The 18901-nt window shown below is 38.7% G+C and overlaps 1 protein-coding gene across 1 annotated transcript; it reads left to right on the top strand.

Annotated features, from left to right (window-relative positions):
- LOC116319906 (transient receptor potential cation channel subfamily M member 4-like) lies at nt 1–16799 on the top strand. The gene is made up of 28 exons (XM_031739372.2): nt 1–267; nt 1209–1270; nt 1359–1536; nt 1927–2107; nt 3136–3305; nt 3523–3700; nt 4185–4249; nt 4355–4594; nt 4951–5053; nt 5148–5269; nt 5434–5730; nt 5851–5952; nt 6057–6185; nt 7107–7236; nt 7406–7551; nt 9866–9978; nt 10780–10893; nt 10998–11035; nt 11130–11362; nt 11801–11916; nt 12170–12302; nt 12395–12569; nt 12654–12819; nt 12915–13096; nt 13410–13542; nt 13633–13705; nt 14822–14912; nt 15591–16799. The coding sequence occupies exons 1-28, from the start codon at nt 190–192 to the stop codon at nt 15620–15622; spliced, it is 3780 nt and encodes a 1259-aa protein (XP_031595232.2). The 5' UTR covers nt 1–189; the 3' UTR covers nt 15623–16799.
- The last annotated feature ends 2102 nt before the right edge of the window (nt 16800–18901 follow it).

Below are 18901 nucleotides of genomic sequence, written 5' to 3'. Positions count from 1 at the left end.
TGTCTGCCTCTGTGAAACCACACCCTTACCTGTGTGCTGGCTGCACCTATTTTTCTTTGCGCACACTGAGTGACTGCAGTAGCAGGGAATGGGGTTTCAGCAGTAGGAGACAAGGTGGAAAATAGTCAGAAAGCAACCCCTTTAATGCTTCCGCATACATTTCTCATTGAGAACGACTGAAAGGAAAACATGAAAGACACAGGAGCAGAAGAAGGAGGAGGAGGAGGCGACGGCAGAGACAATATTGTCCAAACTGAGAAGAGCCAGGTGGGTTAGCTTTCACTGAAGTCCTCCAGCTGCTGTTGTGATGCTATAGTGGTGCTTTGGCAAAGTACCGCTACATTTTTTGGAAGTGGAAGTTAACGCTATACTCGGAACTTCTGCCAATGAAGTTTCGAGGAACGGCGGTGAGTCGCCCACAGTCTTCTTGGAAAAACACGTCGTGCAGCAACAGCTGTCCAAACGTGCACGTTTGCGCGAACGAATGCAGGACCTATCCGTCTGCTTTGTTTCCGCTGTGGTTTGTTGACCCTAAACTTGTCTAACCGGTGGACGTTACAGCTTTAACAACTGGGAACGGCTTAGGCGAAGCATTTCTAACGCAGCAGTCCACTTTGCTGGCTAAGCGATAATGGAAAGCACACCACCTATAAGAAACTAACTTATGTCTACTAAACCGAGCATCGTAACCATACGCAGCTAAAAAGGGCGTCGGTGATAGTTAATGATGACTGCATTCTGTTCCGTTTAGCTGCATCAGTTGCAGGACTCTAGACGAGGCGTCAGCTACTGGCACCAATAAATGCAATGGGGCCATCGTGTTTGTTTTTTCTCAGTTAAACGGCCTGTAGGGAAGATGTTCTCTCTTTACTGCTTGGCTGATAACATTACAGAAAGATTAGCACTGAATACATTGGTGAAAACAAAATGTAATGTAGCCCCACTGCAGAATATGCTTATGCACAGCCTGACTGTTGCACACACCTGAGCTCAAACTACTTTACATCATCAGAAATCACAGTCTGGTGTTTATGCACAGCACAGCTCGCCAACTTATTACTGGGTAGTTTCTCTTAGCCAGAGTCAACATGTGGACGGTTTTCTGCACCCTGCTGCCACATGCATGAGATTTTAGGATTGGATTCAGAATTGAATCAGCTTTTGTAATAATTCAGTAATGTTAAATAACTGTTGAAAAATGCTTTCAGAGTTGGATCCCCAAAATCATCAAGAAAAGAGTGTGCAGCACTTTTGTAGAAGATTCCTTCAGGTACTGTGACCTCTGTCTTTTAATAATAGCACGTCTGTATTTTGAGTAACTTCTCATGGTGTTGTTTTTATCCCTCCACCTCTCTCAGTAATGGTGCATTGTGTCAGTGTGGGGCTGCAAGAGATGACCATGCCTCTGCGGCTCTTGGAGACTATTTCAGCACAGCCATCGTGAACCAGTGGAAAAGCATGCAGCACTCCTCTGAACGACCGACAGATGCCTTTGGAGAGGTGCAGTTTGCAGGAGCCAGCAAGAGGCACAGCTATGTGGGTGCTTTTATTTTTCTCTCATAATGTTTGAATGCTTTACTTCAAAAGCCTGAGAGTTCTTGAACATGTGTACATGTTTTTAAAAGAAAGGTGACCCTCCAAAGGTGAGTTAAATAAAGGTAAAGATAAACCCTGAGCTGTAGTAGTCAATTCTTTGAATTTTCCTGACCTTCAGTCTACCTCCACTCCACCTGAGTAAACAGAGTCAAAAGTCAGTACAGATCACATGACAAGCTTCTTTTTTTTTCATTTTATTACAATTTAAAGGTTGAAACACTGAGTCGTTCATCTTTAGTACTAGTGTGATCACAGGTCATTACTTCTCAAATCTTTTTGCATTGTTGACATGGGCGTGCTTCTTTTAATCCATCAAATGTCTAAACTTAGTTCCTGCGCCTGTCATGGAGCACTGAGCCTTTGGTGGTGTACAACTTGTTGACAACCCATTGGGGTCTTCCTCTACCCAACCTGGTTGTTTCTGTTGTGGGCGGAGAGGGAAGGACACAGGTGAAGACCTGGGTACGGGAGGTCCTCAGACAGGGACTGGTGAAAGCGTCACAAAGCACAGGTAAAAACTTTATGCATCTGCCAGTGTGTCAGTGCTCCAACAAACTCACATGTGTGATGTGTCTGGCATATCTGAGCTCAGCATCTTGTTTCTGTTCTGGTTGCTGAAGCGGGTTATCGTTGGTTAGCAGATGTCATGATAATTTCCAGATGAAGATAAAAGAACTGACAAATGATCCTGTCAGACATTGACCACCTACTCATGGTGGTTTTAGCGGGAAGAATCCAGCTATTACAAAATCTAGTCTAAACACACTACACGACTCCCTGGGGTCCGGTCCTAATTTGGTAGTACAATGGCCATTTCCTCTCTGGCTACTGTACCAAGTGCAGGTGGCATATGGCGATACTGATCTCCCCGTCGTCTGAGGTCACTCGCTGTTTTCTCAAAACAAGTCCAAGACATAGTGAATAAAAAATCAAAGCCCCAAACAAAACATGCACACAAACATGCAAGTAACTACACGGCTCACACTCCCTAAACATCTTTGTTAGATAAGACATAGGACAGGGCGTGGCACCATATTTGGTGTTAAAACCCGTTGCATATAAAAACATGTTTTACGCATGTCTGTGGCCTTTCTTGTCTTTTTTATGTGCTTTTAATTCTTTTACAGATAATTGTGTATGCATCTGATACTTGACTTGCTGTGGTCTTAGGTTTATTTCTCAGGGATCAATAATTTGGTTCTGCTCCCTTTGTTTTTCTTCCCGTTTTGGTGCCCAGGTGGTCAAGTCTCATTAGTTTTGTTCTTTTTATAACACTGAACCTTACTGTGTTAAAACTGGTGTAAAATGTGAAACACATTTACAAGTTTTGATATCACCTTTGTTTGTTCATGTTTAGAGAAACAACAGACCCTGTAATAAATTGTTGACAATCTTAGCTGTAAAAAAATAAATAAATTGAGATGCAGTGCAATATGTAAATAAAACAGAATCCAGTGATTTGCAAAGTCACATAAAGTTATATTTTATTCACTGAAGAAAACTGGAAAAAAAAATCTGATTTTTCACCTGTTTCCCCAGGTGCATGGATCTTAACTACAGGTCTGCGTGAAGGTGTTGGCAGGTGTGTTGGACAGGCAGTGAGAGATCATGCAACTGCAGCTTCTTCATACTCGCTCAACAAGGTGGTAGCGTTGGGCATTGCTCCCTGGGGCCTTGTGGAAAAACGAGAGCAGCTGGTCAACCCTCAGGTAGTACAGACTCTCACACATTTGCTCATTTCTCTAAGCGTTAAATTATATCTTGTTGTCTTTGTGGAAAAGGACCATGATTTGACACATTGTCCGTGTTGATTTGTCAGGTTTTATTGGGTGAACACACTGTTGGCAGTTCTTGCTCCAATTTAAAATAACTAAGGCTGAAATGTGGAAAGAAACACTGGAATAACTGTTTTTTCTTCTTTTGCAGGGAAGCTTTCCAGCAAAGTACTATGTCCAAAACATTTCCCAGGACTCCTGCTACCTGGACAACAACTACCAGGCCTTCCTCCTCGTGGACGATGGGAGTGTGGGCCGCAGAGGAGGAGAAACAGATTTCAGAGCCAGACTGGAGGAATACATTTCCCACCAGCGCACAGGCATATGGGGTTAGAGATGGTACCATAAACTATGAAGTACAACATTTATAGCCTCTGAATTAAAGCAGAAACTATACTTGAGTACACATTATCTTCCACTCATGTATTCAGTTTAAGTTAACTGATTTAAATCTAATTGTGCTAAATGAGAATTAACTCTGGTATCCTGTACCATTATTCCCAAAATACATCCTTTCAGAGTTACAGGCTTTACATGTTCCTTTGTGTTTTGGTTGAATGATTTTTTTTTTCCGTATCTATGGGAAGAAAGCCATTGCAAGTCACTGCATGTATTTTACACGTAACTCTACAACATTAACATTCAAGTAAAAAAAAAAAAAAAATCCACAGGGTGCTCTTTGAATGAGTGTCAGCTGTTGTGCTTCATGAAAATTATGCACTTTGCAAATCTTAGTATGATCACTCTCATTAAGTTAGTAAAAACATTTGATCAAGATTGAAACGTGTTAAAAATAGTTGTATCTTTTTAAAGGAAGTGGCAGCATTGACATCCCTGTCCTTTGTATGCTGATATCAGGGGAAACAGACATGCTGAAGGTACAGTCTTTTACAGCTTTTTATGTGAATTATTAAAACAAAAATTGCGAATTCTAATTTAAATTGTGCCAATCTTTATTTCATGGTTTTTGTAATGTCTGTCAGAGAATGGATCTCTCTCTGAAAAAATCCATCCCCTGGCTGGTTCTGGCTGGCTCAGGAGGATTGGCTGATTTCCTGAGTGATATCTTGGAGAACCGGTCTTCAGCTCCAGCTGTGCCGTCCTCTGGTGAAGGCAACAGTGAGGCTCCTAAAACTCCCAGTGTGGATCTTAAAGACAGAGTGGCAGAACGTTTTAAGAAGCACTTTCCTTCAGAAACACAGACCGACAAACTAGTTGAACAGGTGAGTGCTGACAACAGAAACATTGCATTGGCCTTTACTCTGCAGAAGAGTACGAGGAAAGACTTTTTATAGCCTGCATATCTGTCAGCTGCTTACTAAACTGTTTTCAGTTCTAATATTCATGCCCTCAGGGAGTCTATGGCTCGACCTTTTTGTCAGTTTTTCAGGATCGCAGTTCCAATTGATTTAAGTCATACCCTCTTGCTTAATTAGAGGCTGTGCCATGAATGACAACATGAGTTTGAAAAGAACCTTTGTCACCAGTTTCTTCCTCATCGCTGTCTGTCTTTACTAACTTTTTTTTTTCTAAAATATTTTGCATTGTTCCTGTTCCTTTTCCCTTCTTCTGTCTCCAGGCTTTGAGCATTTACCAGAACAAAGATTTGATTACAGTCTACCACGGAGAGCACGAGAGTCCAAATGACTTTGACACAGTCCTGCTTAAAACACTCGTGGGAGGTAAATATAAGTAGACAGTAATTTTACAACATAGCAGCAACATGCACTTTTAATCCTTATTTTGATTAATTTTTGTCGTGTTTGTGTTTTTCAGCAAGTAAGCAGCAATCATCAGCTGAGGCCAATCCTTATACTGATGAGCTGAAACTAGCAGTAACGTGGAACAGGGTTGACATTGCCAAGACTGAACTCTTCAATGGAGACATCCAGTGGAAGGTGAGGAGGGAAAAAGACATCACACTGAATGGAAATACTCTGAAGTACATTGTGCAGTTTATTATACCACTTCTGACAGATACAGTTTACCTATGATTTACAGAATACTTGGCTTAAGGTATTAACCTGTCCTAAAACATGATTTTGTTCCTCCAATTAAACAGTATGAAGATTTGGAGGACTCAATGACAGATGCGCTGATCAACGACAAGCCCCAGTTTGTTCGGCTTTTCACTGAGAATGGTTTGAACATCATGGAGTACCTCACTTATGGCAGGCTGGAAAGCCTCTATCGCTCTGTGCCAGATGGGACCGTGCTCTATCAGCTGCTACAGCAGTGTCTAGCAGAGCGGCTGGCAATAGTGGAACGCCCCTCGCCATCAGAAAAACAGAATTCATCCTCAAAAATGGTGAAAGATAACAATCAAAGTGGACCAGTGAAGGAGGTCACCCTTTTTGAGGTGAGTTTTCTAATCAATGAGATTCTGTCTTTTTTAATTAATTATTCTCAAAGATTCATTACGAATGTGAAGAAAACCTGATACTGTTGTGCTTATTGTCCCACCCACATGTTTCCTCAGGTGTCAGGGGTCCTGGAGCTGTTAATGGGTGATGTCTGCCAGCCTTTCTACTATAAAGCTTTGGGCTTAGAGTTCACTTCATCCAAAAGGACAGCTCTGAGGGTACTCTGAACCTTTCAGAATAAACACACAGTGTACTTGTGCTGACATTTCTATTTTTATGGTTAACATGACAATAAATGTTCTTATATTTTTATTCTTCCCAGCGTGCAAATAAGGTTCTGCGTGGAGATTCGTTCTATCGGGAGCTGCGCTGCCCCCATCCCTGGGCTTCACTCTTCCTCTGGGCTGTACTGCAGAACCGCAGGGAGATGGCCCTTTTCTTCTGGGAGATGGTAAAACCTCTGAGACAAACTGCAAGAATTGTGTTTTACTGGTGTTCAGCTGGTTTGAAATGGATGGATTGTTATTTAAATAGAGCAGAGTTTTCAGGGGAAGTTGCACTATATTGGGCATGTGTGAGAATGAGCTGCAACTGGACCAGGTGTGAAACCTGTTTTTCCACATGATAAAGAAAAAGCTGCTGTGTCAAGAAAAGAAATCACTCAGCACGACTCTTTGGACTTAAATTCTAAGGAATAAATGTGTAAAAAGTTCTGGTAGCTCATTACCCAGACTGTCCAGTTTTTAGTTTTTTCTTTTAACCGTAGTTGTAAAAACCCCCAGAAATTCCTATAGTAGACAAGTTTGAAACCTTTTGTCATCCACAATGGAAAATGGCTGGGAATAAAAACTTGTATTACCTAATCCCACTCCCAATTTGATCAATTCTGCACTCTGCTTTTCAGTCTCCAATATCATTGAAATGCAGCCACATACTGCTCATTTTACATTTTCACTCCTCGCTTCACTTTTCCTGACAAGCTTGCATTTAAATCTGACTCCCCCATCTCTCCGTCTTCTGGGCTGTTTTCGGGACGTCTGCCTTTACATGTGAGATAAAGCCCCACCCCCGTCTGCATGGATTCCCACATCCTGACGGGCCATTAATACCATTAATATGACGGGCCATTGGAAATGATCTCAGCCTGCGGGCCTTACATTTGACAACCTCGAACTAGACGCTGCTTGCCATGTATCAAAGTTGTTCGAGTCAATTAATTGCAATATATTGTTCATTATTATTTTATGATCCTAAAGGGTAATTTTGTTAAATATTATAAAATCATAGTGTTAAGTCTTAATATAAAATTAAATAAATGCTAAAAACACATTTTATCATGAGTGATGTTATAAATTGGTGATCTCCTTTCCAGGCAGGTGAGGCAGTCCTGAGTGCTCTCACTGGCTGTAATATACTCAGAGACCTGTCCAAACTGGAGGAGGAGACTGAAACCAAACTCTCCATGAAAGAACTGGCCCAGACGTTTGAGAACCTGGCTCATGGTGAGACAGTAACTGCAGTTTTCCACTACACTGTTAGGATGGTTTGATATCTAGTTTTGCAATCATTTTATTTAATTTCCTTAGAATTTTCCTTTCAACAGCTGATGTAACACAATAGTAACAAATCTCATCGAACTCTTCATCACGTGTCTTGTCCACTTTATCGCAGATATTTTCAGCTCTTGTTATCGGAGTGATGAAAACCGTTCCTTCACCCTGCTGATTAGGAAGTCTCCCATCTGGGGTGACACCACCTGCCTTCAGATGGGCATGAGCGCCGATGCTCGGCTTTTCTTCAGTAATGATGGCGTACAGGTGTGTCATATTTGTCATTCATGTGAATGGTGTTCCTTTCATCTAGCACATGGGCCATAAATCTGAATAACATCGTCATTTTCCAAAATATAGGTAACAAATGCAAAGAATGGAATGATATTTTGTAATGATTGTGAATGTAAATGTTTGAAATAAAAATGAACTGAACTGAATGCTATTAAAAAAAATGGGCAAGAAATCGAAGGAAGCCATCATATTTATATAGAGAAAATATTGATCATTTGAGGGAAAGAATGGGTCATTCCATCCCAAATAAGCCAGCTTTTGTAACATTTCTTGCTCGAAAATCTGCAATTTGCGTAATAATTTTGTGGTCCAATAGTTTGAACAAATCTAATCTTTGAAATTCTACCTTAATGTAACAAATAATTTTTAAAGATATAATTAAAAAAAAACAAAAAAAACATTGTCCATCGACCCACTTTCAAATGATGTGTTTTGTACATTGAAATCTGCAACAATGTTTTAAGATTGACATCTCAAAGACTTTCACTGGGCTGATTAAAATGAATCAGTGTTTTTAATTTGCATCAAAAAATGTGAGTAACAAAATTGCAGCTTCTAGATGGTACTGGAATTATAATGGGGAAATAATTCAGTTATTTATGAGCCTATTTTTAAATTTCCAGACCTTGGTCACTCTGTCACAAATCGAGGTTTTAAAAAAATTATCAGTCTAATTTTTCTATTAAAAAATTTTATCATTCCAAGTTTGGACGTAGATAATGATTACTGCGAAATTTTAGCTTATATATTTTTATATACTGTCAAGCAATATATTAAAAAAGGCTAGCAGATCATTCTCACCTGAAATATATTTTCATGTGTAATATTCTCTTCCAGGAGTGTAGGTCTCAAAGTGGTAGGTAGGTAGAACAGGTCACGAAAATGAAAAATTTGCACATATTGTACAAAAAAAAATTGTTATAAAAAGTAGTTATAAATTGAATACTATTTGTTGCTGTTCTATTTTGCTGTTCTATTTAGATTAGACTATCTACTGATATTTTCACTTTACTCGTACAAGTTTTGATATTTCCAACATGAAAGTTAAATAGAACAAGCATTAAAAAAAAAAAAAAAAAAAAAAAAATTGTGTGCACAAATATGGAATTTTAAAAGATCGCTTTAATTTTTTCAAATGCTACTTTGCCAATACGCAGATACTTCTTGATGTATTTGTCCTAAATGAGAAATCCTGTTTTTATCCAGGCTTTTATCTTTAATTGTTTTTCTGATAGTCATGTTCAAACATTGACTTCTATTTCAATGTGGAAAAAAAATGGCATGAAAGTGTGTAGAGGGGCCTTTTAAAAAAACAACAACCCAAAAACGGATATCTAAAATGTTATATGATATAAGAAGCTGGGAGATGATGGAGCAGATAATATAATGACCCAGGTCTTGAAAATAAAAAAAACATGCACATATTTAACAAAATTATTTTCTGAATTGGTGTAGCATCTGTGTTCTGTTTGGACAGATGGTCTACTGATATTTTTGGTTTTGTCGTACGTCATATTGTTCCCTGTAGAATGAAATTCTTCCTTTTTTGTGAGTGTGAATTATTTCATGGTAAAAAGGTTTTCTACAGATTTCTTTTACAACATTGTGTAATTCAACTATAAACTACAAAAATATCAGTAGTTCTCTTGCAATTTGAAGTTTCTATTTAACATGTCCTCAAATATGGGATTTTGTAGGAATGCTGGACTTTCCTTTTCTTTATATTCTAACTAACCAATAATTAAGACATTTTTGGTGCATCTGTCACAAGTTACAGATCAATTTTGATGGTAAGAAAGGACAGTGAAAATTCAGTCTTTTACCTTTAATAGAGATATTCATGTTCAAACGTTGCCTCCGATTTAGATGTGGAAAAAAAGACCTTAAAGTGGGTACATGGACAAATTTTCAAAAAACATATCTTGAAAAGCATTTGATATTTTAAGCTGAAACTCAAATGGTCTGATGAAGCATAAGGCTGTTTTGGTTATACAAACTAATGTATACATATACAGTCTCTATAAATAAATATGCTAATACACAATGGCTTGTTATATTAATATATATACATCTTTATACACTGATCTGTAATTATTTAGCTACTCCTATCTAAAAGTATTGATTTTTATAAAGAACTTATTTACACGATCATCCAGATTTGCATAGTACAACAGTATAAATTACTTACAAATCAAAAATGGCATAATGTTTCCAAAATAACATATCCCCATGTTGAGCCAGTGAGCTACTGCTGATGGATAGGTCCTTGTTTTCTCTCCTCTTCCAGTCTCTGCTGTCCCAGATCTGGTGGGGTGATATGAAGAGGAACACAGAGGTCTGGAAGCTCTTGCTCGCTTTCTTCTGCCCCATCCTCTGCTACACCAACCTCATTTCCTTCAGGTAAAGCGGTTTTACCAAAGAGGTCATGTTTTTGGTTGTGTTTGCATGCATGTCATTCTGTCTGTAATCATGATAGCGGAAATGTTTCGAATTAATTCTGATAAAACTTTGTGGGAGTGTAGAGTGGGATCATGACAACCATTATTATTTGGCTTACGTTCACCAAGGTCTTCAAGGTCAACTTATTGATTCACGTCTTTTATCTTTAAAACTACACTTAAAATTTTGCGTCCTTTGTTTGTATTGGCGACATTTAGGAAATTAGACTGCTATATGGGGATTCTAAATATCACATTATAGTTTGTCTCCAAATGTATTGTGCCACATTTGACCTCTGACCTCAGTTTTACATTTCACACCTGCCTTCCTTGTCAAGAAGAAAGAAAATGAGCTGCCTAATAAGCTAGAAATATACTAAATCTATATTATATAAGAAGCTCAAGTTATTCATGTCCAGTTATTTACAAATCTATTATCCATGATTTTTGTGTAATCTAATCTGTCACCCATATTTGATTTTCACTACACTACAGACTATTTAACGTGCATTGAAAAACCCCCAAAGAGAACTAAATGAATATATACAAAACAATACTACGACAGGTGTGCTGTTGGAACGCTGCATGTTTTTTGTTTTTTTGGCATTGTGAAGATGAAGGGTGTGTTACTTTAATATAAATATAGATATAGAGAGGGAGAGAGATAGATATATCTATCTCTCTCTATATATAGATGTATATAAAAAAAAAAAAAAATTAAAAAAAAAATGTTTAAACATTTTCTACATATTCCACCTCAAAGGACACAAGACAATCAGCTGGAGGAGGAGGAAATGCCCAATGAGGATGCAGTGGCTCAGGACTCTGACAGCCTTTATGGGACCACCGTCTTCTCTTTCTCTGACATCAAACACCAGTAATATTTCTACTTGCACTCTTCAGTGTTAGTCCATAGAACGTCAGTTTGTTGTTTTTATGTCTTAAGTCTACTAATGAATTAAAAATATTTTCTTACACCAGTGAAGTTGACTCAGAAGTTCACAGGAGTACCATTAAAGGTGTGTCCTGTGTTGTCACTCACTACAAGATTATTGTCACCACATGCTGTCATTTTACTCACCTTCTAATCTGTGTTTATAATCTTTGATACAGGTGTACCTTACCGACCACCACAGCGTCCATTCATAGTGTCACGCTGGCGTCAGTTCTGGTTTGCACCGGTCACCTCCTTTTTGGGCAACGTCCTGATGTACTTCCTGTTTCTCTTGCTTTTCGCCTACGTGCTGTTGGTGGATTTCGAGCCCCCACCACCCTCAGGTCCAGCTGCTATTGAGTGTGTGTTGTACTTCTGGGTATTCACCATCGTTTGTGAGGAGATCCGACAGGTGAGTGAAGAGAGACATCTTACTTAGAACTTTATTTCCCAGAAAGGTTTGGTAGCTGTATAAAATGTAAAGGGAAAAACTGAATTTAATAACTATCCCCAAATATAATATATAATGAACTATCCCCAAAGTGCCATTGCGACACAGTGGTTACATGCTGCTGTGTCAAAAGCCTTAGATTCAAGATTGACATTAAAATAAATGAGCAATTTTTTTTTTTTAAATTTGTCACTGATTTTATATGATTAAGCAAACACTAAAAAATAAAAAAATCACAAATTAAAATCTTATACTGTCAGATTTTACTAACTTTACTGAAATAATGACAGTAATTGGAAAGTGCTCGTCTGTATTTGGGTATATGTCATCTAGTAATAGTTGAGTTTTATTTGTTGTTTTCTATGGATCTGTAAAGTAATTTTTGTCTTCTTCATCAAGACCATTTTTTTGGGGACGATGACTTGGCGTCAAAGGTTCAGACTCTACATTCAGGATGTTTGGAATAAATGTGACCTCACTGCCATCAGCCTGTTCATTGTAGGACTAATCTGCAGGTATGGACAAGAAATAAAAAATAATAGAAATAATCAATTCTGATTTTTTTTTTTCTACAATATTATTTTTGAATGAGGCTTTGTCATTGCAGATTGTAACATTTGTAAAAACACTGTCCTTGGTTCATATTTGGATGTCTTAAGTGTTCTATAAAATAATTTTCATAATATCGGGTCTTTAGTTAATTTACAGCTTTGCCACCAGGTGGTGCTGCTACCACACTGATTCAGCATTATTATGCTTGTGTTTCAGGATGTTCCACTGGTCATATGAATTTGGACGGGATGTCCTGTGTTTGGACTACATGGTCTTCACCCTTCGCCTCATTCACATTTTTGCCATTCACAAGCAGCTGGGGCCAAAAATCATCATTGTAGGAAAGATGGTGAGAAAGTTACCATCAGTTGGCATTATACCAGTTGTACACTTTTAATAATATGTCACAAAACAAAATGACAATTTTCTCCTCTTGTTCAGATGAAGGATGTCTTCTTCTTCCTCTTCTTCCTGGGCGTGTGGCTCATGGCGTACGGCGTTGCCAATCAGGCTCTGATCTATTCGTACGATCCAAACCTGAATCGCATTTTTCGGAGAGTTTTCTACAGGCCATACTTGCACATCTTTGGACAGATCCCTGTGGAAGAGATGGATGGTACAAGTGTTTGTGCAAGTGGCATAAAAATAAGAAAACTGTAAAACTTTCTTAACTTTCTCCTTTATGTCTGTTTTGTGACAGTGGGAAAGGACTGGGATATCAACTGCACAGACAATGTGACTTTGATTGACAGCGGTGAAGAGCCGTGTAGAACTCATGAGAGTAACTGGCTGGTAGTGATTCTGCTAGTCGTATATCTCCTGGTCACCAACATCCTGCTCATCAACCTGCTAATTGCCATGTTTAGGTAAAGAACCAGTCTTTTATTATATCTGAGGATGCATTCACAAACTGAATGGCTTGACTTGACTCAGTGGCTCTGATCTGCTTGTATCCACACAGCTACACTTTCTCTAAAGTGCAGGAACACAGTGACACCTACTGGAAGTTCCAGCGTTACAACCTGATTGTTGAGTACCACTCCCGTCCTTCTTTGGCTCCTCCTTTCATTATCCTCTCACACATCAACCTCTTTATCAAGAGGGTCATCCGCAAAGTGCCCTCTGTAAAGATCCACCACTTTGGTCAGTATTGAATCAGGAGTTGTGGATTTTATTAATATAATAAAATAATTAATACTGCTAATGTATTAAAGTTATTGTCCATTACACATGCTGAATGAGGAAGCCTCAGTTCCATACTTCTATTATCTTTGAGTTTTTTAATCAGTGACTGTGTTTTTTTTGTTTTTTTTAATTAATTGTTTTATTTTAGTTGCCTTATTAAAATGGAAGCATCTAAATAACTTACTTGCTCACTGACCTCAGTTTAGCAGTGATAAAAGCATGAAAACTGAGTTGAAAGGTAATCATTTCAACCCTTGGTCTTTACTATCAGTGTTAGACTTGGAACCAAAGTCAGCTAACAGATTATCAACGTGGGAAACAATTCAGAAGGAAGACTTCCTGACTGCTCGAAACAAGATCCAGAAAAGCAGCGACTCAGAAAGGCTCAAACGGATGTCTGCCAAGTGAGCACACCTTCATGCTCCACTGTAGCAGCATTATTTATTACTTTGTGACTCCATCATTCTGAAGTAAATGTATCTTTGTTTATATAGGGTAGATGGTGTGCTTAAACATCTGAGTGAAAGCAGAGACTTTGAACACAGGCTACGGTCTCTGGAGAATCAGGTAAAACCGAAGCTCCAACTTATCATTTTGTACCCTTTGATTCATTCATGATACATACGTGGAGCTGCTGTGAAAGAGCACATTGGTTCAGCCAGTTCAGTATTCTACATAAAGGTTAGGACTTGTTTTGACTGGTATATTAACAGGAAGGTAGAATACAGGGAAAACACCTACTATTTAGTACAAAGACAGTTTTATTTGGAATTAGTGTGGCTGATCTTAAGCAACTCTGTAGTAAGTAATTTTATGTTTTGGAGAAAAGCAAGAAGTGCTGATTATGGGAAAAAGCTGTTGTGTCAGTCAGAATGTTTTTAAGCATTCCATATTTTGATAGCTTCAGATTAGGATACGTCAGAGCCAACAATTCATCAATTGACTACATCACTGTGGTCTTTTTAAAATGAGATTTTTTTTAGCCACTAGATGGAGCTAGCCTAACTGTATTTAATTTGCTTAAAGTCTTTATGATATCTTCCTGAGAACTGAGGAAAAAAGGATCTTACCATTGAAATGCTTTGTGATTTCCTGCCTCTTTGGAGCTAAAAGACACCACACAAACACATGAGATATCAATGGGAAGCCCAGGACGTCCTCTATTTAGTACATCAAGACTTAATACCATAGCTCAAATAAGCCAAAAGCTATAGACCATAAAGAAATGTCCATTAGAGAGGACATAAATGAATAGGGTGGTTCTCAGGAGGATGTGATAAGCTGGGCTGGACAAGTGTTTAACGGGTGGATATGAGTGGGATCCAAGTCAGACTATGTTTTTTTTTAATGGTCTGTCTTTGATTAAGCAGTTTCCTGTTTTAAAAAAAAATGTCCTATGGAGGGCAATAAAGTAACCTTTACCTTAAAAAGTTATCTTACTCTCTATGTAGTGAAAGCGTTAAAGTACTGCTTTAAGTGTATTACTGCATAATATTTAATTAACAGTAAATAATCTGTTTTTAGAAGTTTTATAAACACAAAGCTAAAACATGCAGTGAACAGAAAACTTGAACACATCTATAAAGAAAAAAGTCATCCTTTTTTCAGGTGCTTTTCATTGAGGTTTAAGAATGAATCTTTTCTAATATATAGTTTTAATGATCTTCTGCTCTTTCTTCTCAGATGGAGTATTGCTCCAGTGCACTCAGCTGGGTTGTGGATACTTTGTCACAAGGAAGCACATTTAAACCTCCTCGGCCTCCACCATTACGAGGTATTTATTAGCAGTTATGAAATAATGCCTACAAAACAGCCTGCGTGTTTAAAAAGCCACTCTTCATGTGCATAGCTTACTTCACTACAAGGTGGCTGTAGCTCAAGTGGTAGAGCAGGTCATCTGCTAACCATAAGACTGGTGGTCTGATCCAGGGCTGTGCAGAGATTTTTAAAGGGGTGGGTGCTCAAAGTTAAAAAGGGGCACATAGAACCAGGCTGAAGAACAACAACCCACATTCATCAAGAATCTAATATGGAATCGCATCATACTATATCACTGTCATCAGGTGGGGACAATAGAGAGCAATCGTAGCCTATGTTTTACCTACCTCAACAGCAACACAGTGTTGCTGTTGAGGGGTTGCTGCTGCTCCTGATGCTGATAGTGTTGGAGGGCAGGGATGTGTTGATCTAAGACTGTAGACTGTAAAAAGTCCATAGCAGAGATGGTAGCTGATTAAACAAGTGTTATGAGATAATAATAAAATGCAGATTGGAGACAGCGCTTGGAACCATAAGGCAACAAAACTGTGAGAAATAAACTAGGCTCTGTTTGTGAATCACTCTTTGTCTCTCTGCTTCCTTCCATTTCCTCATCTTATCTATCACGCTCCACTTTTTCTTTCTGCTAAAATGTGTCCCTCACTCATCTTACTCTACCTATTCCTCTGTACAGATGCATTTGCCTCCTCTTCCGGCTCAACTTAATTTAAGGATACCTTAAATCAAAGAGGACACCTTCACTTCGCTCAAGTTCAGGAAAAAAAACCAAAAATGGAGAACACTCTCTTTTGAGAGCTTCTATCCAGCCCACCACCTTGATTCTCACTGGACTTGGTTTACCAAAGCATATAAACACTGCACTGAAAAGAGAAAACATTTATCCAGCCAATGCCAGACACTTTATGTATGTGAGTGTGTGCGTGTGTGTGACTTGATACAATTAATGCTGTAGTTTTAACAACATGGAATGTTTTACATTTTGTTCTAATATGATGTGATAGCGTCTATAAGCAGTGACATTAGGAACACATTAATACTTTTTCAGTTAAAAATATTGGGCATTCTTAATGTATGCAAATGTACTTACAAATGTATTTGGATGTCTGCATTTTTATTCTTTTCAAATAACTTTCATACAGTATAATGATTCGTTTTGATGATAAGTACAAAAGAATAACTGTAGTTCAACAATCTTCAAGGATTGATTTATTTGCTTTTTCATTGCTCTTGAATCCAAACTGGGAGCTGGTTAAACAGAAGAGGGACCTGAAAGATGGAGTTTCTGCCCCCCGTTTCCACTTTTAAATACCTTCGGAGCCACGAGTAAACTAGCAGTCTGAATGTAAAACACTCTATTAAAGTGGTATGTATGGTACTATGAGGTCTTTCAAATAAAATGGGGCCTGATTTTTGCAGTGTTGTAAGATCTCCAATTTATTTGAATTTTGAAAGAGAGTAAATTAGAGATGATCCAGACCTTCATGGAGATTACCACTGGTGTGGGTCTTCTGGCTTCATGGACAGATAAATGTAAATAGACTTGGTCCTGGGAAAGAACCCTGTGGAACTCCATAATTAAACTTACTGTGAAGAAGACTCCATAGATTTGATCCATTTGTTCATGTCAATTTTGTAATCCTTGTTAGGGTTCCTGCTGTACCATTTTGGATTAACTAAAGGCTTTTCAGGAAATTTTAGAGCAGCACTATAATAATGAATGAATTACAGTATTCCAGCCAGAAGAAATTAATGCATGAAATAGGGTTGTAATAATTCATTGTGTAAAGCGAATAACAGTTCTAAAAAAATTCTCCAAGCATTTTTTTTTTTGCGTTAATGTTTTGATTTGATCCATAACTCTGTTGTCACCATTTAAATAGTTTAACTTAGACCCAGAGTCTTCCATTTGCCACATGTGTATAGATAAAAAGGTGGAGCTGTATCCAAGACTGAGCTCAGATTGTTGTCACAGATTGCTTTAGTAACATGAATAAAATACACTAATTACATTGCGCTAACAGTTATAATAAAACACAAGCTTTTGTTTTTCACAAATCATTAAAAGTATATTTGGGTCAGTAAAACCCTGAGCCACTGACCTGAGGCGGGTTGGACTGAATTATTACCAGCATTAAATGGTAAATGGCCTGTATTTGTATAATAATAGATTGGATTTATATAGCGCTTTTCAAGGCACCCAAAGCGCTTTACAATGCCATTATTCATTCACGCTCACATTCATACACTGGTGGAGGCAAGCTACGGTTGTAGCCACAGCTGCCCTGGGGCAGACTGACAGAGGCGAGACTGCCATATCGCGCCATCGGCCCCTCTGGCCAACACCAGTAGGCGGTAGGGTACAACGACCAGGACAGAAAGGCCGGGGATCGAACCGGCGACCTTCCGTTTACAGGTGCGCTTCCCAACCCCCTGAGCCACGGTCGCCCGTATACCGTATATCGCCCGCTTTACATAGTAACTAAGGACCCCAAAGTGCTTTACACTACATTCAGTCATCCACCCATTCACACACTGGTGATGGCAAGCTACATTGTAGCCACAGCTGCCCTGGGGCGCACTGACCGAGGCGAGGCTGCCGGACACTGGCGCCACCGGGCCCTCTGACCACCACCGGCAACCTTCCGATTACAAGACGAACTGCCAACTCTTGAGCCACGATCGTTATTGTCTACACAATCAGGATGCCTGTTTTCTCGAGCAGTATTGCATTGCAACAGGGCACACTCCAGGTCTGAGAATGCTGATATACTTGCTTTTCTTCATTGCAGCCACCATGAAATCAGCCATTCACAGACACACTTAAACATGCAGACACATGCACAGAAACATACAGTTCAGCTGGAAAGTATTCACAAGTTACAGCCTTATTCCAAAATGGATTCATTTAATTTTTCATCTCACAATTCTACACATCCTAATTACATACTTTATAATTACAAAGTGAAAAAAGTTTGCTTGAAATTCTTGCAAATGTATTAAAAATGAAACACTGCCTTTTCCATGACACTCAAAATTGAGCTAAAAAAAAACCAAAACAACTCAATTCCATGGCTGCTGCTGGCTGGTTCAGGAGGCTTGGCTGATTTCCCGAGTGATGTCTTGGACAACCTGTCTCCAGCTCCACCTGTGCAGTCTCCTGGGGAGGGCGACAGTGAAGCAGATCCCAGCGTGGATCTTAAAGACAAAGTAGTGGAACATTTTAAGAAGTATTTTCTAAACCAAAGACCGACAAACTAGTTAGAGAATGTGAAGAAAAACCAATAGCAATAGCCTTGTGCTTCTGGTCCCACCCCCTGTTTCATCAGGTGTCAGGGGTTGATGCAACTGTTAATGGGTGATGTTTTGCCATTGCAAAATCATAACATTCTTTAATACAATGTGCGTTTTAACGCACTTGTTTGGACATAGTGTGCCATAAATGTTTTTTTAATGTCTGGTTTTAGTCACTCAAATTCAAAACATTTCACCCTCTACCAAATTTCACAGGTTTTATTTACAGGTTTGCCACCGGGTGGTGCTGTTACCACACTAAATGAGTGTTACTGTTTATGATTCAGGACGTTCCACCGGTCACGCAAATTCAGCTGTGATATGCTTTCCTTTTCTTTTAAAGTTTTCATACAGTATAATAAATGAGTAGCTATATGTGAACGTGGCCCAGAAATGGTACTGGGACAAAGCCAATTAAACTCAAATGCTGCCAAATCATAATGATAATGCCATTCCTGAGTTCCCATCTACTGGCAACCAAATATCTCTAGATGTTTGTATGATGAGTGAAATGTTTAGTCACATTAGTCAAACTTATTTTATAAATGTGTCAATATTTAAATATGATATACAATAGGATCAAGTGTGTGGTGTTTATATGTAGTTTTAAAGGAAAATAAATAATTCAGTCCTGCAGGTTTAAAGCCTGCGATATATAATGGGGCAAAAACATATTTAGTCAGCCACCAATTG

The sequence above is a fragment of the Oreochromis aureus genome, linkage group 8 (assembly GCF_013358895.1).
Source record: "Oreochromis aureus strain Israel breed Guangdong linkage group 8, ZZ_aureus, whole genome shotgun sequence".
Taxonomy (NCBI): Eukaryota; Metazoa; Chordata; class Actinopteri; order Cichliformes; family Cichlidae; genus Oreochromis; species Oreochromis aureus.
Note: the sequence above shows the minus strand (reverse complement) of the source record. Positions and strands in the feature narration are given on the sequence as shown.

Coding starts and splice junctions, on each gene's coding strand:
- LOC116319906 (XM_031739372.2), top strand. CDS start 190: ATGAAAGACACAGGAGCAGAAGAAGGAGGAGGAGGAGGCGACGGCAGA. Junction 2,108..3,135: donor GAAAGCGTCACAAAGCACAG/GTAAAAACTTTA, acceptor CTGTTTCCCCAG/GTGCATGGATCTTAACTACA. Junction 11,363..11,800: donor TTTGTGAGGAGATCCGACAG/GTGAGTGAAGAG, acceptor TTCTTCATCAAG/ACCATTTTTTTGGGGACGAT.